Genomic DNA, 27,024 nt, shown 5'->3' on the forward strand with positions numbered 1-27,024 from the left:
TGCCAATGAAAAAGCTTTCACCCCACTGTGACAATCATAATGTACTGTCCTAAAACAGGTATATAAAAGCACTAAACACACAAAAAGTCCTAAACTAATGACTCAGGAAGCTAGGGTGAATCAGAAAGAAACTTACTGCTAACATAAAAGTTTTTGTGTGGTATAAAAGTAACACTGGTGGTCTTAAAGAGTTACTGCCATACAGTTTTTTATACTTTTAGACAGGCTAGCTGTTTATTGTACCAGTTATGCTAAAGGGCTGCACTAAAGGGCAAATATGAAAGCTACCAATGTTAACTACTAATATAAGAACTAACAACTCAAAGAAATAATTTAATTTCCCAAAGTGCTGAACTATTCGTAAGCCACATGCTTTAAACAGCCTGTTGTTTCGCCTCTAGCTTATTTATAATACATTTTTTAACGGTTTATCCCTCAATGTGTTTGACTTTTATTAGTAGTAACCAATTAGGAGTCTCCACAGTAGCATTTTCAGATGCATGCCTGCCCCTCTGTGCACTCGTGTGTGGGTGTTTTTTCCCCTCTCTGCCTGGTTTGGGATTTGCTGGTCGGTGACATGCCTCCCTCCGCCTGGCTCCTTATAGCCCCGCGGAGGTAGGAATCCCGGACGAGTGGTACGGACATCGCCGACGGAGACCACAAACACGGAGCGGAGCGTTCCCCTTTAAACACGGTCTTATGACTACAGACCGCTTCAGACTGAACCAGAGGCTGACAGCCGAGAGCAGAAGAGGGGTTACTCTACTGACAGGAAGCCGGGGGACAGTGACTGACGGCAGGGGACAGACAGGACACAGGTCCGCTCCAGAGGCTGAATGGTCTGTGTCCAGTCAGAGAACAGTTGAACGGAAACTACCTCACCTGTCCGCAGGTACGACACACAGCTGCACCGATAGTTATCATCACAACAGAAAATTATCATGTTAAATGCATTGAGCCATCCAAAAGTGTACCTTAAAAATGCAGCACTGACATATTTTACTTTTACCTCTTAGAGAAAGATGCATTTCAACACCTTGATCTCCAAATAAAAGGAATGTCCTAAATTTAAAATCTTACTTTTTATTTGAGAGAAATCTGCAGTATTAATCCTACATTAACTAAACTGGGTTTCGTTATTATTTGTAGTCATGTATTGACATGTGAAAATCATTTCATTGTGGCAGCTTGCCAGAAACAGCTTTTCACTCAGGATAGGCCAAATCTGCTTACCCTTATATGGAGAAAGTACACTGAGCATCATGAAAAGGTAATATTAAAGCTTCCCTTTTTGAGTGGTGCGGGTCTGCTTTGCTGAATGCCAGCTCGTTGTAGGGTCCCACATTTGATAACTGAGTGATCCACAAGCAGGATGCAGGAATCCCAGCGGACCCACCTGTCTGGGATAGATAGAGTGGTTAAAATGTGTCCCACTCATTCCTATAAAACATAAAACCCTTAAATAGTTGCATGTTGTTTGATTTCATTGCTGCATTGGATTTTTTTTTATTCTTTTTTTTTTCATCTTCCAGAATTTTGTGCTTTTGTCCGCGTGTCGCACCCTGTGGACACATCCTCTCGTGCAGCACTGAGGAGATGTGTCGGCTGCCAGTGGCCTCACTCATCATTTGCTTCTGGTTGGTGGAGAGAAGCTACTGCAACAACAGCCTTCAGGACAGCATGAGGGAGCTGCACACCAGGTTCGCCATCAGCCTCTACCAGACTCTCACAGAGACGGAGAACAACTCCAACTTGATCGTGTCGCCAGTTAGCGTCTCCTTGTCTCTCGCGCTCCTGCAGCTTGGCGCCAGGGGCAACACACTTGCTCAGCTGGAGGGAACACTGGGCTACAATGTGAATGGTAGGTTTCTGATATTTCCTCTTTTAACATTTTTAAATATAGGAATGGAAATGTAAGTTTTTATCCAGGTGGCATTAGAGGCTCCTTATGCTGTGTGAAAGAGGCTGAAAGAGGGTGGCCCTCAGTGCTGTTGGTACCAGGTGGTGTGGAGCAGTGCTCCTGCTGCTGTTCGCCCTGCAGAGCATAGTGGTGTCTGGAGCCATAATACCTGCCTCTACACCAACTCTAATCTCATTAACGACTTCTTCAGCTCGGCCTTTGGGTCAAGAGGTTAGGTGTTTAATTTACAAACAAAATGAAAATTACACCTGGGGATTTATCTCCACCTCTTCCTAGTGATGACTTTAGGCTCTAATTTAGCTTCCATCATGAAATAAAAAGGATTTCCACGACACCGAAAGACATGGTCATCAAAGAATCCTGAATTGAAATCAGTGGGAGAATTCAAGGCAAAGATAGCTGTAGATATAATCCCCAGAAGTGTGATTCTAGACATGCATATCTTTATGCCATTGTGACCACTGCAGTGAAAGTTCATTAAAAGCTACAATAATAGGTGCACAAATAAGGTGCTCGAATTGCAAGACGTGTTTCCAGAAGGGTTTCTTTTCAGAGCAAGCACTGAAAAGCGGTGTTTGACTTGTGTGTAGATCATTTTAACTAACTAACTAACTAACTAACTAACTAACTAACTAACTAACTAACTAACTAACTAACTAACTAACTAACTAACTAACTAACTAACTAACTCGTCTGGCTGTAGTTGACAACAGCTGGGTAGAAAAAACATCTGTGTCTTCCTTTTCTGCAGATGCCCACGTACAAGACTTCCTGTCGCACTCCCAGGCCAACATGAACAACAACAGCCAGGGGATGTGGCTGCAGCAGACCTGCACATTATTCATCCAGAGTGGTGTCCAGCTCCTGCCTGGGTTCACACAGCTTGCATCACAGTGGGCCAACACCAGCGTGGTCCGAGCCAACTTCAGCCAGCCCAATCAAACCCACAGCCAACCGGAGCGAGCGGGACACCAGCAAGGTAACCCAGACAGAGCTCCCACTCACTTTTACTCTTATGCTGACACAGATTAGGGTGGCATGGATCCTGCAGTAAAATTAACATTGATGTGGAGATTTTCAGAGTGCTTTGGTTTAATGCACATCCTGTGCATTCCTGTTTGTGAAAGCACACTTAGATCATATCCTCTCACACTGACCACACAACAGCAAACTAAAACTTGACTTCACTGAGATGATGACAATCCTTTTCTGCTGGGCAGCGGCTTCCTAATATGTTGGCAATAAAAACATAAGAGAGATATTATTTTTAGCTCGTGGCGTTCCTCTGCCCTCTGGTGTTAGAAAATATATTAAAGCAGTTTTAATTCCAATTTTCAAAGCAGAGGTTTCTTTGGAACCCTTATGAGAAAAAACATGAATTTCTAACCCATTTTCAAACATTTCTACAGATTGTGTTATCTGCTACATGGCCTGTAGGTCAGGTGGTCTGTACATTGACCTTCCATTGTGCGTTTCAGATGAGTCATGGCATCTCCTGGCAGGAAGCGTCAGCGGTGAGCTGTCAGGCTCGGGCGAGGCCCAAGCAGAGGCTCTTTGGTGGGGACACCGGCCACAGGTGGCCCTGGTCAACACAGTGGCCTTCAAGGGCGTCTGGCAGAAGCAGTTCATGTTCACCAACACCCAGAATCTGCCGTTTGTGCTCTCAGATGGGAATGTGATCAAGGTGCCCATGATGTATCAGGCCGCAGAGGTTAGCTTTGGTAAGAGGCGATGTTTCACTGACACTTACAGGCTTCAGATCCCACCCACTCTCTTATCTACCCACCCTGTTTCCAGGTGCAGATGCATTTAAAAGCTAAACCTTAATGAGGTGCTAATATATCAGTGTTTTGTTTACAACTGGTTCCCATGTGGTCTGCTGATAGAAATTTGAAAAAGTGCTGTTGCTGCTACAATTATAATTGTATCTAAGACAAAACACCACTGCAGTTTGGTGAAACTCATCTTAAAAGTCCCCTCAGGAGTTTACTGATGACCAAACTTCTTTTAACATTGGGAACTCTTAAATTATTTAGGTTGGCATTGCAGTCCCGATCATCACTTGGATTGCTCGTTTCATGCTTTTCCCCGTATCTGTTTTCATGAGAACCTTTTGCATCGTGTACTTTAAAGGAAGTGAAGAACTTTGAACCATTTCTTCACCATCAATCATTTGCTGTCATTGCACTCAACCCGTCAGATTTGATATTATTAATAAAAGCTTTAGTTAAAAAATAAAAGGGTTTATTTCTATGTATGTGTATGTTTACAATATTATAAGCTTACATAAATACAGGTTTGTAGACCCAGCACAGCAGCCACAAGAAGGAGCTAAACAAAGCATGTAATGACCAAAAGATCTGATGGAAACTGTAAACACTTGAACTTGTTCACCTCTCTGGCAGGTCAATTCAGGACAGCATCAGAACAGCGCTACACCGTGTTGCAGCTGCCGTACCTGGGCCGCTCCCTGAGTCTGCAGGTGGTCCTTCCCAGTGAGAGGAAGACTCCGCTGTCCTCCCTCGAGGCCCAGCTCACTGCACGCCAGCTGGCATCCTGGGACGGCGGCCTGCGGAGAACCAAAATGGACATCTTCCTGCCGAGGTGCAGCAGATTACAGACTTTTGTGCTTGAAAACCATCTTTAGGTTTCGTTTAGAAAAAACGAGAAATAAAACAGCAAATTACATAGTCTCCGTCTGGTATTTGCAGATTTAAAATGCAGAACAAATTCAACCTGAGGTCGGTGCTCCCTGCTCTGGGCGTCAGTGACGCCTTTAACCCGACAGCAGCTGACTTCACTGGAATATCAGGTCAGCTTGTACGTTCAAAATACCTGTTTCAAAAGCTTTTTTGTATGTTTCATGCAAACGGCTGCTCAATATTCTTTACTCCCTGCAGCAGAGGAGGGTCTTTATGTGTCTGATGCCTTCCATGAAGTAAGAATAGAAGTCACAGAGGATGGAACAAAGGCAGCTGCTGCTACCGGTGAGTAATGTCTGTTACAATAGTGGAACAATAATGAGTGCTTATCATATAAGGTTGTTAAAACGCACTCTTTACTCACACAGCTATGGTGCTACTCAAAAGATCCCGGGCTCCTGTTTTCAAGGCGGACCGACCCTTCTTATTTCTGCTTCGACACATTAAAACAGGTATTTATCCCTTTTTTTTGCACATTTGAGCAAAACACAAAAAACTGGCACAGTATTGCAAATCAGATTTGTACCGTCTGATGTAATCTCCAACAAAAGCACTATTTACTTATGCTTGAGTAACGTTTTCTTATACACAAGTATGGTCGACGAAACAAAAGCCTTCCACTGGGGCCAGAACCTGGAGGCTGTGGTTGGCTTTGCAGTGGGAAAATTGCAGATAATTTATTAATCATAAAGAAGTAAAATACTTCTGTGTATATGTGGAGGCAGCTGAAATCACCCTGTTTTTTAGAGATCTATTTGTCTGAAACACCATAGTTGTAAATGGACTGATACTTTTATAGCTCTTTTCTACAATAACTGCACTCAAAGTGCTCTTTACGTCAAGCCTCATTCACCCAGTCGTACAAGCACTTCTTTCTATACCAGCTGGGGAATTGATCCGTGACCTTCCAATTGGTAGACTAGCGCATGAAGCACAACTGCTCGCAAAGCTTGCAGCACCTGGTATTCCCAGTTAGTCTCCAGTCCAAGTACGAACCCTGCTTAGCTTCTGAGATAAACAAAATTGGGCTGGTATGACTGTAAGCTATACCAACTCGTGCTTATTTACAGTATGCATATTGTGGATTTTGCATTAGTTCAGGATGCAGTGGCGTTACTGGTCCAGCCCCCTTGAGCTCAGACTGGAACATGTAGCCAAGAGTTTGACATGAAGTGTCAAGGGACGAAAAGACCAATCACTGGGTTGGTGGCAGCAGTTAGTTCATGTGATCATGTCACAAAGTGAGTGTCATGAATATGGATAAAGATATGAAATTACAGCAATAGTTTTTGCAGGGGACCTCTGTTTATCTGAGGCCAGTCTTGCTCTCTGCATGATTTTCCAAACAATCGTGAAGGATTTGAATATATTGATATGGCCACCTCTAGTGGTGATATCAAAAAACACACTAAGTTGATCTACAAAGACTGCATCAGTGCTATATCTCTTTAATTATAATTATTAGTGCTTAACTAGCATTCCACATGATCCTTTAATGCAAAATATTTATTTGCTTTCCAATTCAGGATCCATCCTCTTCATGGGCCGAGTAATGAACCCAGCAGACCAAGCATCCTGAAACCGTCCAACCTAAACGCCACTCACATTCACCTCTACAGCAGCCCATTTCACTACTGGTATTTATTTGTGGACCAAATGGAGGCTCCACAGACACGTCAGGAAGAGGGACATCATTTTTGTACATATTTGTAAATAAAATTTTAATGTTTTTACACTTTCGGTGTTTCGATCCTCTTTCCATTTGACGTGACGTTTCCGAAACGGCCAACGTGCGTAAATAAAAGCAGGCAGACTCGCATGTTTACAGAACACTTTATTTACATGGCCCTTCACAGTGTAAAATAGAAGCTTTATTCATGGAAATACTTACAAAAAGGCCATTTTTTTTCCACTGAACATTCTCTTTAAATAGTACTCTAGGGTTATTTACATCTTTACAGTGTATTCAAAATACTCTTTTGGTAGCGGCCTCTTCACAAACAAAGACAAGTATGGCAGATTTTGGTCCCTGTCCAAGGAGGGAGGGAGCAGAAGAGGGCTGCCCTCTGAGTCTGAAATCAACTCCTGACCTCTAGACATTATTTGTGTAAATTGGAGAACATTAAACAAGCCTGACCTAAAAAAAAAAAGTTTAAAGGCTGTTTTTTTTTTATTTTAAATTACATAAATAAAGATTCTCAAATGTACACAAGTGCATTTGCTTTTAAGTGGTAAGAAGTTGCTTTGAGATTCATGGCGGAAAAAGGAGTTTAGGGGCTGGGTTAAGTTATTTGGCAGCAGCCAGCACGCTGGGACAGGCTGGCATCCGACACCTCGGTTCATCTACACTCCACCAGACAAGACGTTTGTGTTGCATATCAGCTGTTTCAGGCTAAAACAAAGTGAAAGGGCAGGGAGGAGGGCTCCGATGTTATTGCTGATTGTGATGCATTAATGTGTCAGTTCCTGAGCTTTTTGTTTTTCCCGACTTTACTTTGAAAAAGACAGTTTTGTTTTTTTAAAGTTGACTGTCTCCAGATGCAACGATCGTTGTGGATCTGTTTTCTTCGCCGCCCCCCCCCCGCCCCACAAAGGGAACAGGAACTGGTGGTTTAGTCCAAAAGTTAAGCTACTACTGATACAGCATCAGTCTGCCAGGAAGACTACATGTTATTAGATTCAATGTTTCAAGCCCAATTGTTCTGATTCGAGAGTTCAGCAGTCCATCTGATGGAAAGCAGAAGGTCAATTTTAACAATTGCGAAGTGAACGGCCGGACTCTTATCCTCCACAAATCAGAAATAACACCATGGGGGGGAAAATAAAATAAAGCTGAATCGTGACTTTGAGCAAAGTCTCTCATGAGCATCTCCGCTGGATCCCATTTGACCCTGAGTTGTCTGAAAATACAACCACACGTGCCGATATACCCTTCATTATCAGTCCAATCACACTGTCACGTGACATTACATCCACACACAGGCTGTCATCTGACCCTCTCCAGAAATGCCCTTGTTTATTTCAGCACCCCTGTCTGAGAGATAACCACTCACATTTGTTAAAAGAAAAGAAAAATCTGATGAGGGGAGCTGAATAATTAAAGGGCAACATCTGAGGACGGGTTCAGAGAACCTTCCCGTACAAACTGTCCACAGGACAAACACGTCATTGCATAGGCCTTCACCTTCACACTTCACCTGCAGCGATATGTGCTTCCTCGCTCATCTTTTTTTTTTTTTTTGCAAGTCTGAAAAATGCATCTGCATTACTCAGGGTCAGTACTGTCTTTGAGGATTACTGTGCAAACAACACAAGCATAATGCTCATTAAATGAATGAAGGAGTCCAGTGAAGAAGCGATGGTTTGGGAGCTGGATGCCGCCTTGTCTCATCTCTGCAGGGGCCCCTGGTACAGTAGGAGTGGTGGTTTGAGGGGGATGTGGAGGGTTGCCCGGTTTGGTTACCAGTAAGTTCAGTTTGGGAATGAGTTCGCGTTAGAACGTGTCCACGTGGTTCATGTTAGTGGCTCTGTTGTGGATCTCTTCGAGGAAGTTTTCCAGCTGTTCGATGAGAACGCGCTTCTTGAACCTTTGCAGAAGAAGAAGCAATGACACGTGTTAACATTTGCCTTTTAAAAACAACTCTGTAGCAAAGGAGATCATGAGCAGAAAATTATGATACGTTTTTGTTTCTTTGCATTTTGTTCGGTTCGTGAAACTGCAGATGTTTTAAATGTCGACTCCTGGTGCTAGGATTCAGCTGCTCTTTACTTTAAGAGAGCTTATAAAGAAAGACAGTTCCCTTTTTCTGTTTGCAGCTCATTTTAAGTAAAAAAAAAGAAAAAAAAAATTAGGGGAGAGGTAATAACGCTCTGACATCAGAGGAGGAGGGCCGAACTTTGTACCTGGCTGCCTCTTTGATTATGTTTTGGAGGAAGATGAGCCGGGTGTCGAGAGTGCCCTGGATCTGTTTCAAGAGGAGGAAAATCTTCTCATAGTCTGAAACAGAAAAAGCAAAGCGAACGAGGTTCAGTCGATTCAAGGAGAGCACATCCACTGAATCAAATCTTTGTATGTGTACAGCTGAATGTTAATAATAAACAAGATAAAAGGCGTTCTCACTCATAAAGGAAACTAGAAAAAAAAAAACATTCCACAGCACGTTTTCAAAGTCCAGAGTGACGTCCAATGTTAGTTTGACGTGTACGCTCAAATCAACAGAGGAGATAAAGAAAGAAAAAAAAAGTTTGCTTCTTTAAATTTACACACAGATATGCAAACCTGCTGTTTTTCCTAGCTTTGTTTTTAAGAAAAACAGCTTTGCTTCTGGACAAACCGAAGCTTTAAGTGCCATGAAAAACCACATTTATGTGGTTTCTTCTGGAACAAAAACAAGACAAAGATGTAACGAGGAAGAATGAAATACAAAGCAGCATCTTCAATTTAGCAGCCCTGCAATAAAAGCTGAAGCTTCGAATCTCTGTTTAGGTGATGGTTCAATCACACTTGTGACTTTTAGATGCTACCATGGTTACATATGAGAAAAAAAAGCTCTTTAAAGTTAGTGGTAGCTGCTCTCCGTTTCTATAATTTTGTCCTCCCTGCCTATAGACCAGGTTTTTGGATACATACGTCTGCCAGGTTTTCTGATCTCCTTGGTGATGAGCGACCTGAGCTCATTGTTGACCTTCGTCGTCTCGGTGTGAATGTGCTTCTTCAGAGCTGAAGGCGTAATGTAGTGCTGCACCTGGTCGTCCATCAGCACCATCTCCGCTCCTCCCTCGCTGCCCAGTGGCAGCTCGCTTGGATGGGTCTGCCCGTTCTCGTCCTCATCCTCATCCCTGTGCCGCATCACCTGAGGATCCGCAGCAGTGTGGTTCTCCTGAAGGTCGGTGGGACTCGAGGGACGGTCCACCTCCGAGTCAGAGTTCTGGTCTGAGCCATAGTGGTTCTGATCCACGTGGTTGATGATCAGGTCTGCTTCTGGTGCACCGTCGTTAACGTCCATGTCTACAGAAAGGTGGAAAAAACCAAAAACATTCACTGTAATCCAGATCGGCTGCGTAGGACGGGTCGTGCCATAACCCCACATTTTTCCTGCCTTGAGTTTTATATTCTGTGTGTTAAATCTACCCTCTGTTGACCAATTTCTCTAAATTTATGAAAAAAAAAGTGCTTTTTTCTTAAGATACCATAATCACTGAATCATTATTAGGCCAGTACACTTGGTTGTACACTCGGCACTAGAAGCATGCCATCAGTCATTATTAAGAATTACAGTATTAGTAGAAAAGATGTGCGACTGTCTCTTAGATCGTACCTGCTGAGTGTCGAGGGCTCGCAGACGGGGACACTGGAGGGGTGTAGGCTCTACCCAATCGCAGCAGAGGTGACATGCACCGGCGTCTCTTTGGACCTCCGCCCGGCACGTTGTTGCTGTCGCCAGGTCTCTTGCCCTTGTTCTGAGGGCCGGTCACAAACTCGTCTGCCTCGTCGATCATCATGCCCTGTAAAGAAAGTGAGGAAAATGGTACATCGGAGTGTTTTTCAGTGGTTAATTTACATTTGTCATTGTAACCAATAAGAAAACGAGAAGAGTAAAAAAGAGGCTTGCCTTCTTGTCTAGTTTGAAGGGGTTGCCGAATGTGTGCAACCGTTTGGGCTGTTCGGGGTCTGCGTCTCGAAGAGGCTGGGGAGCAGCTTTAAGGAAGTCTTGGTAGTTTCCCATCTGGGCGATTGGCACGCTGTGGAGCTGGTCTGGAAGGGAAACCGATGCTTTGTCAAAAATGGAAAGAACAGCAATACATCTAACCTGCTTCTTACGCTGAAATTATTTTCACAACGTAGCATAATCACAGCCAAATAAGTGGGGAAAATGATTTGCACAGCGGGGTACCGGAGTCGTGGCCTCTGACAGTGCAGACGCTGGTGTTGAGAAGGTTTCTCCTCATTCGGCTGAGCTGGTCGAGCAGGTGGCTGCGGGGGATGTCGTACGGATTCCTAAAACTCTGAGGCTTCAGGCTCTGAGGATGACAGCAGACAGAAACACCGCTGTAGTTTCGACACCGGAGAGTGGATATACAGATGCATTCTGAGAGCGTGGACCATTTTTCAAAAGCCCTCAAGTGCTCAAACCAACTACATAAAAACACAGCAATGCTATAAGCCTCAGGAGGGCAGCTGGGGAGAAGCCTGAAGAATCTGAGCACAGAGTGAGATTTCAAAAAGGAACTCCTCGCCAACTGAATCTAAACAGTCGCTCAACAGTAAAAACCAACGCTCATGTGTGTAATCATGTCAGAACAGCTCCCGATGATGAATGTGATCATGCTGAAGAAATGCAGATAATAATCCAACCCTACCTTGTTGAGCAGTGCCAGGTGAAAGCCTTGAAACTCTTTGGGGTTAAGCTCCATGGGCAGGGCTGGGGCCTCTCCCGTGAGATTCTGTAGCTGCTGGATGAAGTCCCGACGCTGGGCTAGAGATATACTTCCGCCTCGCCATCGCACCTTGAGGCCAGGCTCCGGTGGCTGCTTTTTCCCAATCAAAGCGATCAGACGGTCATACTCGATTTTTGTCTGAAAATATGAGGAAATTAGGTTTTCTGGTCAGAAATGCCTTCCTATTTGGTGTCTTGATTATTGTAGCAGGAAAAAAGGAAATGCAGGAACTTAATAAGCAACACGTAAAACTGAAGATAAGATTTAAAATGCATTACAATGCAGCTGTGCAAAGCTATAAGCTGCTTTAAGTGTTTATCCTGTGGGTACAAAGAACGACTGACACAAGGAAAGACAGCTCTAATAGCACAAAACATATTTGTATTAAAAAAACAACAACAACAAAAACAGCTGGTGCCTAATACCAAATAACCATTAAAATAACAGTAAGTTAGAAATTAAGGATGTGATGGTATCGCTGTGACACTTTCCAACACAATAAACATTTTTGTTCTTTCGTCATAAAATGTAGCCGCTGACAGAGAATTGAACACAGAGAGAAAAGCAGCACAAAGCACAAAATGATTTATCAGCCCGTGGACTCGTACACAAGCTGCCCCCCACTCAGCCAAGAGACTTTGTTTCAGTTGACAGTGTATTGATGCAAAGTCTAAATCTAGTGGAGCATTTTCAGTTCATCTATTCATCAAGTATAACTTTGCTAACAGACGTTCTCTGCAAATGCCCGTCATGTCTTTTGAGTGCAATTTAAAGCACTCAGTAAAATAAGTGAATGAATGAAAGAAATGATTTGACTGACGTGGATATCGATTTTCTATTTAAAGCCATTTGTTCTTTTTTTTCTTTAACTTTTTAATCAATGCTAAAGAAAATTAGGACAATGCAAATAGGCCATTACAGTGAACTCATGCTCAAGATCCCAGTTTGAGATGTTTTGAGCTTTGTGAGGTTGTGTGTTGTCAGGAGGAGGGATGGACATGGTCAGCAACAACACTCCTGTAGGCTGTGGTGTTTAAACGATGCTCAGTTGGTACTACGGGCTCAAAGTGAGCCAAGAAAATATCTCCTACACCATTACAGAGGATTTATGATCTAGAGCGTAACCTCATGAAAAACATAACAACATGCCAGGTCGACGTGACCCACAACTATTCTGACTGGGCTGCTTGGCGCAGTAGACTCCTCCTGTGCAGTTTTTAGCTGAGTTTTCACAACAATCGTCATCTCAATGTAAGGATTAATAATCAAAGCATTAATATAAGGACTATAATCTCAGCAAATTCCTGGAGGGAGACTGCCGGGACACACGAGCATAAATGTCAGCAATGACATCAGCCACTTATGTAAGTTCTGTTGTAGGCTCTACAAAGACTCCCTGAAGAAGTCCAAATCAGGCATCACTCCACAACCAGAAGCCTGAACCACTGACACAAGGCAGGATGGATCCATGCTTTCACGCTGATTATGTCAAATTCTGACTCTACCATCAGTGACTGTTGCAACAGAAATAGAGACTCATTAGACCAAGAAACCTTTTCCTAATCTTCTATTGTAGCCCATCTGATTCAAAGTATGACGTGCTGTGCGTTCAGAGATGCTCTTCTGCACACCCTGATAATAATGAGTGGTTGCCTTGACCACGTCTACAAGCCTAAATGCACTGAGGTACTCCCATGTGATTGGCTGATTAGATATAACCCTTACTGAACAGATATCCCTAACAAAGCGACCAGTGAGTATAAAAATGTCATGATAAAACCAGGTTTCTTTGCAAGTTACTTTTGTAAACCAAAATTAAGATATTAAAATACTAATCAAACTGAGATAAAACATTTGAACTAAACTGGTGTTTATCTTTTTTAATTTTCTTATTTTTTTAATTAAGAAAACTAGAAAAAAAAAAACCAAAATAATCCAAAACTACAAATTACACTATAAAAATCCATCAGTGTGGACTTTAGTGAAAACAGAAAGGCTTGACAACTGACAGACACTGCAACAAGCACAGCTTTGTGGAGTAGATTTAATATTAACAACTAACCTGCTGACTGAGCTTTTTCAGGTAGGAAACCACGCTGTAGCTCAGACCATACTCCAGGTTGTCAGCTAGCAGGTTCGGTGCTCCCATGATTCTTAAAGCCTTTCTTAGCGACTGTGAGAATAACACAGCAGTAAGAACAGTGCAGGCACAGCTTTGTACATTAACAACAACCACAAAAAAAGCCATTAATGAAAAGTTGAAGAGCGATAATAAGGCCACTGACCCCAATATAATACGGAGGCATCGTCTTCAGGTAGTTCTCAAAGGACTGTCGCCATTTAATGGTAGGCTTGAACTTGTGCACTTTAATCAAGTCATCTGTGGAAAACAATCAAACACAGATCACACAAAGAATTTCATTCATTAGGAACATGTTTTATTAAGAAAACTGAATAAATAAAATAAAAAGTCATTTGTTTTGCTATTGCAGCAGATCGTTTAAATTTTCTAAAGCCCAAAAAAAAGACTCCCCATCAACACCTACAGCGAGAGTAAAAATGAGGTGGATGCACAGGTCTTACCCAGAAGCGGAAGAAGCACGGGGTAGTTGTAGGGCATTACAAACAAGTTGACGCAATTTAGAGCTGTGCTGGCCTTCAGGTAACCAAACGGCTGCCCCAGATCGCTGTACTTGGCACTGTTACATACAAACACCTGAAAAAACAGAAAGAGAAAAATCAGGAAGTGAGTTGTGACATTTGAACTTTTCAATCAGCAAACAAAAACAGAACCAGCTGATGCTGTCCGAGTTGTTTTTAGGTTTCATTTTATTTTAGTGCAAAGCCACTTTGGTTTTAAATATCCTGCAGAAGTAAATTTCACTTCCTTGCTTACCACTTACTATTAGCCCTACAATATCATAACGCTGCATCTGGTCAGTGTCAGGAAAATATTTTCACTGCGTGATTCTTGTAATTGCTGATATAAAAGTCATTCTGAAAGTCTGCCACCTCATCTCTGATGATGACTCATGCCAAACATGGGGAAAAACACCAAAATCAATATACGAGTGATGAATACAGAGACAAACTTTACTTTCAGGTTCCTGCCACAAACCAGGTAAAGCTTGGTGTGCGGGTACCAGCAGAGACTAGATGTTTCGATCTAATCACATGTGCTAAAGCTCAGTCTGTGCATGCCAACGGGCTATCGAATCATCGCTTCATTTGCTGCCACCCTTATTTATTTTTTTGGTACACTGAAAACCTGAAACCACACATCAATGTCTCAATATGTCTGAACATCTAATCAAGTACTTATCACATTGCTGTTAGGATGCATGCAACACGTTCCATGTGTGAGAGATTAAAATCCTCTGTAAAGATTCAAAACACAGATTTCTGCTTTAATGTCAAACTTTCTTCTCAACAGCTGTTATTTTCTGTGGTTTCTGTGATGGTGCTGTACCTGCCAGCAGGTGTGCGGTGATTTCCTCTCCAAAATGTACTGTGTGAGGGGTGACGGCTCCAGCTCATACTTATCAAAGGGCACCTTGTCTATCACCATGGGTTCAGCATCCACACAGGAGAAACGGACGTGGGGGTGGGCTGAGCGGGGAGGCTGGGAAGGTACACAGAAAGAGATACACAATGTTATGGTAAATATTAAAGAAGATCAACAACACCTGCTGGCGCCTAATAACACCAGTAGCTGTTGTTAATCTAAGCTAAGTTTAAGCAATGCGCAAAGTTGACCGTCTGAATACAGTTCGGAAAAAAGAATCACGTCTGGCTGCTGCTTCTATTTCTACTGAGAGAGTATGTGTGTGTGCAGAGGAAAAGCTTATGAATGATAGCTAACAACCAATGCATGATCTATCATAATGAGTACTTCTTTGTTTGTTTAATTTTGATTACAGCTCATCTGTGCTTGGGCACATTCGTGTAGCTGTGACATCACTGCAGCCGGTTTGACGTCACCCCTGTGTTATCACGAGTTAGTCATTGTTTGCTATGGAATAAATGGTTAAAGTTAATAAGAGTGTGGCACTGTTACATTAGTGTGACTGATTATTCTTGTTAAACAAACAGGAAGAAGAAAAGTTGTTTAATGAAAGTGACAATGTGTGGGGCTGAATCCTGTAACTCCTGTGGAGGAGTTATCATCTAATGGCCACTGAAGGCACATTACAGCTATAATGGATTTTGTTTTGCCTTTTAATAAACATGAAAAAATAAACTTAGTAAGTGCCTTTCTTTTTATTGTTCTCACATTTTTTCTATTTTAAGATTCATAATCGAGCATACGGCTACTTTGTATCACTGCAGGCTGCTTCTAAAAGAGCGTCAGTCCCCACTGACTCCCACTAAAATAACCAGTGTTAGCAATTAAATTATCACATCTACAAAAGCCTGATACAAAATTAAAACAAAAAAACAAACCCTGTAGCCATTTATCCCCTTCATAACAAAATTACAGAGTTTTGTCTTCTTGTACTTGCTTGTTTGCTAGGCCTCACCTCAGCCAATATAAGTCAATGAACTGAACCTCTGGGTGATGTTTTCTGCTGTTGGAGACCTTAAGAGCATTTTTAAAGGAAGTATTTTATTTATCAGGAAGTTAGTACTTCCTGAGAGAGTGAAATGTTGAAAACTTATTAGTCTGTTACTTAGCACAAATTAGCCATAAAACTAGCCAGACACTGGTTAGCACACCACTAAGGCCAACATGCTAAGCAAGCATGCTAGCCGTAGCTAATAACACTATACCAGTCTTGTAAATATGGTCACTTTTTGGCTATTAAGACTTATATTGTTAAAAAATAATTAGGAATAAAGTACATCTTTGTTAAGTTTTATAGAATTATAAGTGTATTCTGCTGTCAAGAGTAAAACTGTCCAATATATAAATACAAGAAAGGAACTATAGGGCTTTAAAGTCTCTTCTTTAATATTATTTTGACCTTTTTGGGCTCTTTTGTTCTGTGACATTATATTTATTTTACTAAGCTAGGTTGTCATTTCATTAATCTGCTGCAGTAACACAGATTATGTATTGCATAAATTGACAGATACCGGTTTCTTATCTCATATTTCTGTGCATGTTCTTCTGCAACTTTCTTACCAATGTGGGGGAGTTCTGGTCTGGCCAGAAGGCTTCGGGGATGGGCCAGTGCCCGATGGGAACACCAGTTTTAGGGTTAGGTCGTACGTAGATCAGCTTGTGACAGCAGTGCCAAGGCTGCGGACCAGACTTCACCACTTCAGCTGGAGTGTCTGTGCAGGAATATAAGCAAAGCAAAACAAAAAACAAGGGGTTTATGAAATGCAGCATGAAACAAAATGCATCAGACAAGTGTGTCAGCAGTTAAATATGAAAGCAGGAGTTTAAACAGTGACACCCACCAGATGTTTATGAAAAAACAGGAAAGAAAAGCTCAGAATGGATTAAAACAAACACCAAGTGGGAGAGAGCAAAGAGCTCCTCTACTAATCAAACGCATGCAGCACAGCACATGTCAAAAAGCTCCTTTTATAATGAAAGACAATTCAACTTGAGAAAACCCAAAAGCAAACAAACAGAGGTGTGTCTTACCTTCTAGCGGAGGAGGGTCAGGTCCCGTCTTCTCAAAGTTTATCACTACTCCACTCTGGATTTTCTGCACCAAAGACTCCAGACACTGATTCAACATACGCTGGGAGAACACACTGTAAGAACGACCTGTAACGAAGACACACGTCTGTAAGTATAAATATCTGAAAACACGAGCGAGTCAATGGTGTTGCTAAAATTAAAGTTTTTCCTTGGTTGACTGTGGATCATTTCAAATGTTTTTTTGTTTAGCCGTTTAAAAGCTTAATTAATAGAATTTGTGGGCCAACTGGGAGCAGCAGAAACAACACGGGATGCATTTTCACCATGCTTTCACATTTTGTCAATTTCCTAGCAAAAAGCTGTCTATTTAGACCCTCCCACTTAGATCCTGACATTATAATGTGATTTTTTCCCCTCCTAATTAATAATAATTTGTTGTACTTTTTAGAGCAGATACTAGAAACCAAATTAAGAAATAACATCTGGCTTTAAATGTTCCACATTTTTCGTAAGCTAGTTTCTAATTGTGTCTTCTTTGCTTTGTTTGGTGCAGGTCAGACAGTGTACAGTGGGTCTATTAGAGCTTGTTTGCTAAAAGTTGCATGCTGCTGCTGGAACAGGGTTAAGACTGAATTGCAGACTAAATGAGCCATAAAAAATAGTGAGTCAGAAGAGGGAAAATACAGAAGTCTGATAATTCTGTTGATTGGTGCCAGGGTAAAAATAGGAAAACAATCTAACCGAAACTAGGGGGAAAAAGAAATTGCTACTTGCTGGGTCATCTCATTGAAATGTTTGCATTTGGCGACCAACTCGTCCAGAGGTCGAACGTGCACCACCCTCAGTCTCTGGGTGATGACTTTCAAACACATGGTGATTGCACAGGTTACTTAGTGGGATGCAACTTGTCTCCAAACAATTGCGCTCCGACTCGGGCTGACTGCAATTAGTCTCAGAGAGACTGACAAAGGTTTGGAAATAATATAGATGCAGACAGACTGCATCAACCCGAGTCAGTCTGCAACATTGAACGCAACTTGTCTGCAGTGTGTCTTTTTTTTTTATTTTTTTTTTTAACTTCAACCCATTGAATCACAAACTCGTAGCAGACCGACTCCATCTTATTACATTTTATCTCTACGTTGACACACCAAAGTCTCTTTGAAGTGTTCGTACACCTCGTCTTAGCAGCAAGCATTTCAGACACAATCTCAAGTTCATTGCATGCAATAATTTTAGTCATGCCGGAGTCTCCAGTAACTGATTTCTCTGGTGTGACTGTAGCACAATTAACCAAAAATTATAAATAACTTGAGCTGAGATTTCTCAGACCTTTTTCCAATGAAGAGCTTCATCGAATTCTTCACTCATTCTAGGACTAGACTTAATCTTTGTCTCCGAAACTTACAGATAGAGACACAGAGGATTAAAAGTTCCCACTAAAACTTGTGTTTAAAGAACAAAAACTGCAGCAGCAGCAGTTTGGTGTTTATGTAATGCACCTCAATGTCAGAGAAATCAAATGAACAAGAATAAAAGGGGTTAAGAAGGATCACTACATTACACTGTTTATGAAGTGCTTTGCTACTGGTGCAGTGCAATTTCAAGAGCTCTCTTCTTTACATATTGCTCATCTTTGTGCAGCCATATCAGCCATTTACACTACATGCAAATAGTGCATTTGCATGAAATGTGACTCTGAAAGGTCAAAATCTCTCTTTGCTGTTTTTGTCACGCCATCAATCGCATGTGTAAAATTTAAAAAGTCAGAAAAACCATCTTTCAAAGCTACAACTGACTAGTCTAACTTAGCCTTCCTGTCATTCAACTTCACCTCGAGTGACCTTGTTGTGCACCCATTCACTCGCTCATTTCAATAGGCTGTGGCTTTGTGTCAGGTCTGCCATCAGCAGTAATGGACAGGCAGCATGTACTGTAGACTGCCGCTGACAATGGACCTGTGTCATGTTCTGCATTCAGCGCCACCGGCTGCGACACGCAGCTTTGGAGTCCTCTGTTCTCTATATGTGTGCATGGGTTAATCTTAACCTGCCATCAGCATCATTCTAGTTCGTTCCTCCTGCCAGCTGCTTCCAAAACAAAGCTACGTGAGGAATGGAGACAGAGGGGATAAAAGTCTGCTTCTATAAGTGAATGTTCTGGCAGCCGGACTTTGGCTGGAGATGGGGGGATTACAGATCAAAATCGCTGGCTAGAAAGTCTCTTGACAGGACTTAGGCAGGACAAAGGCAGTCCGATTATGGACCAGGTGGGAAAATCTAGTCATTCTAACCTTAATCAGCAATTACTACCCAAGTACACTTAAACAAAGCACTTAACCCTTCCACAATAGCTCCAGCAGGGGTTAAAATAAGAGCACAGTGTAGCTGCATTGGGCTGTTAAAGGTACCTCTCTGGCAATCCTTAAGCACAACTCTGAGTATTGAGCAAGACAGTGCTACTGCCTAGACACCGCTCAGGGCTGTCCCCTGTTGAAGTGGGCTCTGCTTTAAAATTTAAGCTTCTGACACTTCCAAGAGGAAAACATCTGATCTGTTTATTTTTCACTCAGAATAAGGAGCTTTTACTTCTGTAGACTAAACTGAAGCAGTAAAATGGTTTTCTTAATCTTAGGCTGTTCATGCTGTCATTTAAAATGTATGTCTACAGCCTACTCTACCTGGCTTATGTTATTTTGTTTAATTGCGTAATTCCTTGTATGCTGGTCATGTTTCCATGCGTGATACAATAATAATAATTAAAAAAAAAAAAAAACAACAACTCCTTAACATCACCAACTTAAAGTGAAGTACCCGACAAGCACTTCAGACTGCATTACCCATGGTGCAGCTCTTCCATAAAACCTGTCCTGTCTTTAAATGCTCTTAAATCATCTTTGAAACTTCGGCATATAAAGCATATGAATCAGTACATAAACTCCAGAGCTACAAAAGGCAAACCGAGTGTACTTAAAAGCTGAGAAATGCCTGTCAGAGCTGATCTGTAAGTACACAACAACCAGCAGCTCGTATCAGTCCGCCTACCTCCAGTGACCTCACACATGGGGGTGATTGGAGAATCGTCAGACGGGACGCCGCCGAGGGGCTCGGGCTCCACCGAAGCGTTGCCGGAGATACGTAGCACCAAAGCAAACAGACGCTGGTCCCAGCGAAACGGCTCCTTCGTCAGCTCGCTGCCCGGCAGCGGCGTGGTCAGAGGTAGATGTAGCTGGACAATGAAACAGATCACAGGATGAGATGACAGACCTGCGTTAGAACAGATTTACTGTGTTGCTGTTCTCTCTAATATCGCCGTTTGTTTTAGGCTACTGTGGGGAAACTTGGGCAGTAAATGAACAACACTTTTACGGCGGTATTGATAAAGTGCCTTCATTTACAGGGTATTAAAGTGGCACGGAGGGCTCAGCTCGCACTTCTAACCTTGCAGTTATACCCTTTGTCATAATTTGGGCTAAAGGAATTTAAAAGTAATTGCCTATATAATTTTTGTTTGCATAGGTTGAAAACATGACTGTTTACTGCATTTGTAAAGAAAAAAAAATAGTGCATTTTCATACTGAGCAATGATTTTTCTTTATTTTCTACATTTTCAAGATCAAGTGTTTAATCAGTCAAAACAGGAAGTGCAATCAATGATTAAAAAGTAGCTGTTTTAATAAATTCAATAAAAATGCCAAAAATATTACTGGTGTTGGACTCAAATGAGACTCTTCATTGGTATTTTTAGATTTTGATGAGAATAAATTAAGGTTTTTGGGTTTTTTTCTGCTGAATGTGTCAGCTGGGGAAGTTGTCTTCCTTGATGTTTTAGGACCAAATGATTAATCAATAAGTAAGTACATCAAACTTCTCTGTTTCTAAGACAATAATAACAAAGCTACTGATAACACTAAGCATGAAAAGTAGCTTTGTTATTATGTGAGTGGACAATATGATAAAGCACTTCACAGTAGAGCTTCTGTGGTTTAAACTTTAGCCATCTTAATCACAGTCAAAGGACGAGGGTTTGGTAAAGTTTGACGTGGTGCGGTTAGACTCCTAAAGTATCACCCAAACAAACAGAACGCTCTCCTGATTGGAGATGCAGGCTGACCTCATCTTGGACACCGCCGCTGCTGGTCAACTTGTTGCCGTCTGTAATTGCGATGATGATGGCAGGTTCAAGGAAAAAAGGATTCCTTCCCTAAAAAAAGAAAAGAAAAGAAAAAAATAGGACATATTGAAGACTAAATGAAAAACGAAACCATGCCGAATTAATTCAGCATTCAGACTCCCAGAGGCAACTTAGGGTCACCCTGCACAAAGAAATGAGAAAGACACAAACAAGCTATAAAAAACAAGACACAAAAATAGGGGGGCTGTTCTCACATCTGTTAAAACTGTGCTTACAAAAGACGTGATCACCATTAATACCTGTATTTAGCAAGTGTGGCTTTATGGCCTTCTGCGATCCGACGCATAAATAAGCACCGTGAATGCATCATTACAAACAGCAGATAAGTTACACGGGACATATTTAAGAAGCGTGTGTGAAATAGAAAACCTTGACTCAAAGGGAAAACAAACAGAGTAAGAGTTCAGTATTTAGTGTCTGCAGTATATGTTCACTCTATACTCCACAACAGCAGAGCTCATTATCCGAGGAGCTACACGAAACCTCTTTCCTGCTGGACCCCATGATATTTCATGACATCAGCGCTCCACTCTGATGAAATTAAACTGGAGCAGCACTGCATTTATCACTGTGCATCAGCCTTGTGGGATCTCCACAGAGCCACTAGGTGAGGTAATAGCGTAAAAAGAAAACAAAAAAACCCTCAACAAAGACTGACAAGTGCTGCCAGCAAACCGGACTTCACTGCAGAGTCACAGTGACTCCATAAGGGCCTCCTGTTCTGACAGCAGAGCCATTATTAATGGACGTGGAGCCACACTGTTTGGGCTCTACCTGTAGGCTGCGCTTTCTGCTGAATGATGCATCTGTCCAGTCACATAAACGGCCCAAAGTAAACAGAGCAGGATACGACCAAGACCCCACTGTGCTGCAGGTATCCATGACAACCTGGCAACCCCCCCTCAAAAATTCCTTCATGATATCGAGCACTTAGTTGGCATGCTGACTTGATGATCGGGCTAACTTGCCAGTCAAGCGATGAATTTATCCATGTCATATAAGCTGCCGGAGCTTTTACTCGTGCTTAAATAAAGCCAAATGCGACTATTAAAAATAGATGACACATGACGACAGCCTATCAGGGGAGCCGGTGTAAGAATAAAGCGTTTTGACAACTTCTCAAAATGTGCCCAGCTGCTTTTCATGTAAAAGACAAGACAGTATCTATATATTTTGGGTAATTTGAAAGATAAAAACAAGTCATCTGAAGACATCTCTTTGTGCTTTCAAAGAGAAGAAAACACAGTGGGCATTTCTTATAACTGGTTAATGATGATAATGAGAGATTACATTAGTAAATGGAGAAATAATAGGTAATTCATCATGTTTAAGACCCGTCTATGCAGTCAGCTACCGCTACTGTGATGTGCTTTCCACAATGCCATGATAATGGAGATCCATTAAAGCGCCGGCCATCACTCCAGCTGACACTCTAACTTACCACCAAACAACACTGGCCATATCATTTCTTCACGTTCATCCTTTCTTCTGCTCTTTCATTGCTCTTAATGAAACTGATCAGTGTCAGGATTACCCGCCGGCCGTCTCCCCCCTCTACCTCCATACCCTTCTTCATCTCCCAGGGGAGAGTCGTTTCAGATGCCTGGCAACCTGGAGCGCTCTTTGTTACTGTAGACTGAGGCACTCCAGGGCAATATTAACTCACCCATCTCCCCCCGTTAACCCCCCAGGGCTCCACCCGCTGGACGACGTGGAGCACTGACTTATGATACAAAGGGCCCTTTAAATAAGAAAACAGAAGAAAAGCGCACACACACGGTCATTTTAGATGTGTTTTCATGCGGAAGTGCCCTCTTCCTAGTTCCCTTGAAACGCTTCTCTGGTTAAATGGTAAACCCTCACTTAAAAGGAAATGTAACTAAACAGAAGACAGCAGAAACAGCTTACGGGAGTTATTAAGCACCACTACACTTGTGTAATCAGTTAGATGACGTACTGAAAGGTTTTTAGATTTTGACTCAAGTTCATTGATTCATCTAGCTTTTAGTGTTACCAGCATTTCCTGCCCACACACATTTGTTACGTTAAAATATCCTCTAGGAGTACCAAACACTTGTGTTGGGCTCACATTTTAAATTACAGCCCATGTTCACAATAACTCCACTTTTGTAAAGGACATACTAAGCATATATAAACTACATACATGCACTCCATACTAGTAATTGCCAAGCCTCCTGCTGGAAATAGGCAGAAGAGGGAGAACTAGTCATTAAATTATAGCCACTGTCAAATCAACCTGTAATTAGAGGTCAGCAGTGACAGCGCGGGACGCAGTAACCTTGACCTTGGCTTGTGTGTTCAAAAATGGACAGTCTGACGGTGTCGCTGGTATTTTTTTTTCAAACGACCAAAAAGAGTGTCTGACATGCATTATGCATGCTGCATGTATGCATTACCTGGGCTGGTAGGGATCTTCTGTTTATTACTCAGGAAATGCCTAATTAAACATTCATTACTGCTCCCATACTCCCCCACTTACCTCCGCACAGGAAAACAGATGTCCAGATTCTGTATCAACCACAAGCGTGCAGATTCACCTACCACTCTAACTGGGTATGGGCTAGACTTCACAGCTTACATTAATAATGACCACTTTGTTTCATATGCAAAAAAAAAAAAATGCATTTCAGTTTCAACGCTGGCCAGGAGATGAGAAAATCTCAAGAAGGTGAGATGCTGAATAGCAAGCAATATGCTTTCTGTTGGCTTCAGCTTTTCTTTTTCTAATGAGACTAAACCAAAGTCAAGTTTCTCTGGTCACTTTGTCCAACCCTGCACAGCTAAAGGCAGATCTGAACATCTGTTACACATGAGTCAGTGGGCCGGCATAAGAGTGGTGGTCTGAAACTTTATCATGCAAATCTACGTTTAGCTACTAATACTGGATTTAAATTGAAGAGGGAACTTGGCCAGCATCACGCTGTACTAGCTCCAGACTTTGTGGGCTTGGAGAATATTTCTTAGCAATACTGAGTCTGAATGAGTTTTATGTGAATAGCTTACAGCTGTAAATCAGGCCCACTGTGTCGTAAAGCTGCAGTATGGAAATCTTTCTAAGCTGCACAATACAACTGGAATAACATCGATAATTTTAAAGTAAACCACATTTTTCCGTCAGCGTGTATCCAGGAGCTTTTTTCAATATCCTCACATTTGTGGTCTTGTTAGATGGATCCCCATTTTTGAAGCAGACTTGAGCGAAACAAAGAAAAGGGCAACAGTCTTCAACCTCAGCATCAGTGAGCATTCACATTAACCAAAAGATAAAAACACAAGAGTATGTTCATCATGGTACAGATCCGTGGTACTGGTACTGCTATATAGCGCCTGTCGCCTCACTTTTGAGCATTCAAAATACTTTTCACTACATCTGTCAATCACCCAATCAGAAACACACGCACATTCATACAGTGCTTTTATCTACAGCTAAGCACTTCCACCAAACATTCACGCACACCCACTCTGATGGATGAATCGGGGGCAACAGGGTTCAAGATCTTGTCGAAGGATACTTTGACACATAGACGGGAGGAGCCGGGGATTGATCCGTCGACCTTTCGATCGGTAGATGACCCGCTCTACCACCTTGCCCAGTGATTCATCATAAAAGCACAAAAGTCCTCTGACAGGCTTGAAACTACATAATTTAGACTGACCTGGTTAAAACTGCAAAAGTCTTATTCCAAAGCTCTAAAATAAACTCCCAGCTTGATTCAAATTATGTTTAGCTTTGTGTTTACGTGCACACACACCACAGAGTGGCCAGACCATTTATGAACTAAATAATAGATATAAATATTAGAACCACCTCTTATAATAATCCAGTGCATTTTAACAAACTGGCCATAAAGCTGAAGTGACACAAGCCTACACTAGTTTATATACAACTATATATATATTTTTTTTAAAAAGCATCTAGCTTTCAGAGCATATTTGTGCAGACAGAGCCTGCAATAGATCCTTAGAGTTTCAAAACATAATGCATTTTCTTGCTTAAAAGCTCATTTACAGGTGTAATAATTCCATGTCCTTGATGAGAGCAGTGACATATGTAACACAAACTAAAGTTACTAATCAATGATGGGGGAAGAAAGAAAATAAGAAAGCTACGTTGCTCCTGCTGCTTGGACTTGCTGTCATGATTGTGTCGTATGGCTGAGGATGTGTGGGTCCACAGTATGAAAGTGGTTGATGCTTGTAAGACTGGGAGATAGCAGAAAGGGGTGGGGTGAGGGGGGGTAGGTGGGTGGGTGAAGTGGGTCTGTTTGGGCATTTAGCACTTTATGAGCCTGATTTCTTCTCCACCTGTTTCATTGCTACATACCTGTCCATAGTTGTCTATCCCAGTCACTAATCTATTGAGATTGAGTAAATCAAAAGCGTTCCTCAAGGATTGGCCAATAGTTGTGAGTCCAGTTGCTTGGAGGTTCCTCAACTCTGTCATGAATGTGGCATGGCTCTCTTTCCATCCAGCCTTTAAAAAAAACAAAAAAAACAAACCCAAACAAAACACAACATAGCAGCTGGTTAATAACATGCACAAAGCTAAATAACTACCCCACTGTTGTGACCAGCAGGCAACTTCTAAGGAAACTAGTGGTTAACTTCACTGGTTTTATTGAGAGTCTGAGCTAATAAATATCTAAATAGGTCGCTTCCTCTCTATCTGCCCAGACTAATAATTTGACAGCACTGCAGCCACAGGACGTTGATCCGTTTCTACCAGGCTGCTGCGCTCGGCTCCAGATCAGAAAATCGCAAAGTAGCAAAGTCGCAATGTGTGCAGTGACTAAAGTGGCAATTTGGTCTAAAGAAGTAAAGTAGGCTAGTCTGTCATCCCCGCTTCTCCTCCTCCTCCTCTACTCTCCCTCCCTCCCTCCTAGATATCACCTCGCTGTATAAATAACACCCAGAGTTCCTTGCTGCTCACATTGAAACAAAATGTCGGCCATGTTTTAAAAGGGGTATGAAAGCTCCTCCTGAAGATTTTTCTCTACACAGTTGATGTAGTGATCACAACGTGGTGCAGCGATGGAAGGACAGTCAATCTGCGCAATGTAAAGCCGGACATGACCCGAAAACAAACTCTACCTTTATCCCGAACGGAACATCTTCAAAATTTACCAACATATACCGGTCCCCTCGGCTCGCCGGATCTCTCCCTCTGAGCTGTGGAAATAGTAGAGAATTATTTACGGTTATCGAGAGATCAGCTTTGACAGGCGAGCTTGCAACAGCAAAACGATGAACTGAACTGCATTCCCGCTCGGGATCTCTCAATATTAATGTGTCCCGTGGTTACAGTACCTTCATAAAAGTCTCAACAGCGCCTTTTGCTATGTCCAGATAGGTAGTGCCCAGATGGGTGCGCTGGTTCATTGAAGCGGACGTGTCTATCAGAAAAAGTAAAACGGGCATTGTGATGGTAATGACACGTTCTGCATGGACTTGGTGTCAGTACAACCGGCCAAAACGGAAAAAAATCTTTTGTTCTCCTGCCGCCTGTATCACCTCTCAGCTAGCTAGCTAGCTGGCTAACTGTCTGTCTCACACATTCTTTCAAAAAAGTGTAAGAATAGTGAGTGTAGAAGCCCTTTCCGGGCGAACTAAACTAAAAACCTCAAACCCTAGGGGCAGGTTATGGATTCACGAGGGATTTTGATAATTTTTACAATATTTTGTAAATATTCCTAAGTTTCATAGTAACAAAGTTCCCCCTCACAGTGAGTCCCTGCTTCTCCCTACACTGAATGCGCTGTGTCTTGTCCACTGGTTTTAACCTAAGCTCCGCGCCTGACCCCGCCTCCCAAGCGGTCTTGCAGTGTCACGTGTATATACACTCTCTTCTTATTGGCGGTCTCAGGCTCCTCATTACCATATCCAAATAAGGCCAAAGCAGACCGTCTCATGCGCATGCTTGCTTGCCCGAGAGGCAGGAATGCAAGGAAAATATTCTGTACATACATTGTGTGATAAAGAATACAGCATATGTGGCGATGCGCTCTTTTATCGGAGCCTTACCGCAGTTTGCTGAGGTGTTGTTATTTAGGAACAGGCATGTGTCTGCTCTTAGATCTGATTACATAATCAACATTTACTTCATCCTATGCGCGGGCGTGGGCTAGTGTGAAAGACAACCCTTCAAGACTATA

At 42.1% G+C, this 27,024-nt stretch overlaps 2 protein-coding genes across 3 annotated transcripts; one reads left to right on the forward strand and one right to left on the reverse strand.

The window, feature by feature from the left end:
* Positions 1–561: 561 nt before the first annotated feature.
* On the forward strand, positions 562–6,318 carry serpine3 (serpin peptidase inhibitor, clade E (nexin, plasminogen activator inhibitor type 1), member 3). 2 transcript variants are annotated; one of them, XM_005746227.1, is made up of 9 exons: positions 562–892; positions 1,533–1,861; positions 2,673–2,900; positions 3,400–3,642; positions 4,327–4,525; positions 4,633–4,733; positions 4,822–4,908; positions 4,992–5,075; positions 6,150–6,318. In XM_005746227.1, the coding sequence occupies exons 2-9, from the start codon at positions 1,597–1,599 to the stop codon at positions 6,200–6,202; spliced, it is 1,260 nt and encodes a 419-aa protein (XP_005746284.1). In that variant the 5' UTR covers positions 562–892; positions 1,533–1,596; the 3' UTR covers positions 6,203–6,318. The 2 variants fall into 2 exon arrangements, with proteins under 2 accessions (XP_005746284.1, XP_005746285.1); XM_005746228.1 differs by having other exon boundaries at positions 4,825–4,908.
* A 122-nt stretch (positions 6,319–6,440) lies between these two features.
* On the reverse strand, positions 6,441–26,608 carry ints6 (integrator complex subunit 6). Its single transcript, XM_005746229.1, has 18 exons — positions 26,180–26,608; positions 25,964–26,041; positions 25,197–25,346; positions 20,771–20,860; positions 19,702–19,885; positions 16,658–16,783; positions 16,187–16,338; positions 14,531–14,683; positions 13,645–13,777; positions 13,347–13,441; positions 13,124–13,234; positions 10,984–11,199; positions 10,518–10,644; positions 10,236–10,378; positions 9,942–10,128; positions 9,254–9,631; positions 8,527–8,620; positions 6,441–8,210 (listed from the first exon to the last, which is right to left on the reverse strand). The coding sequence occupies exons 1-18, from the start codon at positions 26,288–26,290 to the stop codon at positions 8,117–8,119; spliced, it is 2,622 nt and encodes an 873-aa protein (XP_005746286.1). The 5' UTR covers positions 26,291–26,608; the 3' UTR covers positions 6,441–8,116.
* Positions 26,609–27,024: the final 416 nt, after the last annotated feature.

The sequence above is a fragment of the Pundamilia nyererei genome, unplaced genomic scaffold (genome assembly GCF_000239375.1).
Source record: "Pundamilia nyererei isolate P.nyererei 1_Seehausen unplaced genomic scaffold, PunNye1.0 scaffold00175, whole genome shotgun sequence".
NCBI lineage: Eukaryota > Metazoa > Chordata > Actinopteri > Cichliformes > Cichlidae > Pundamilia > Pundamilia nyererei.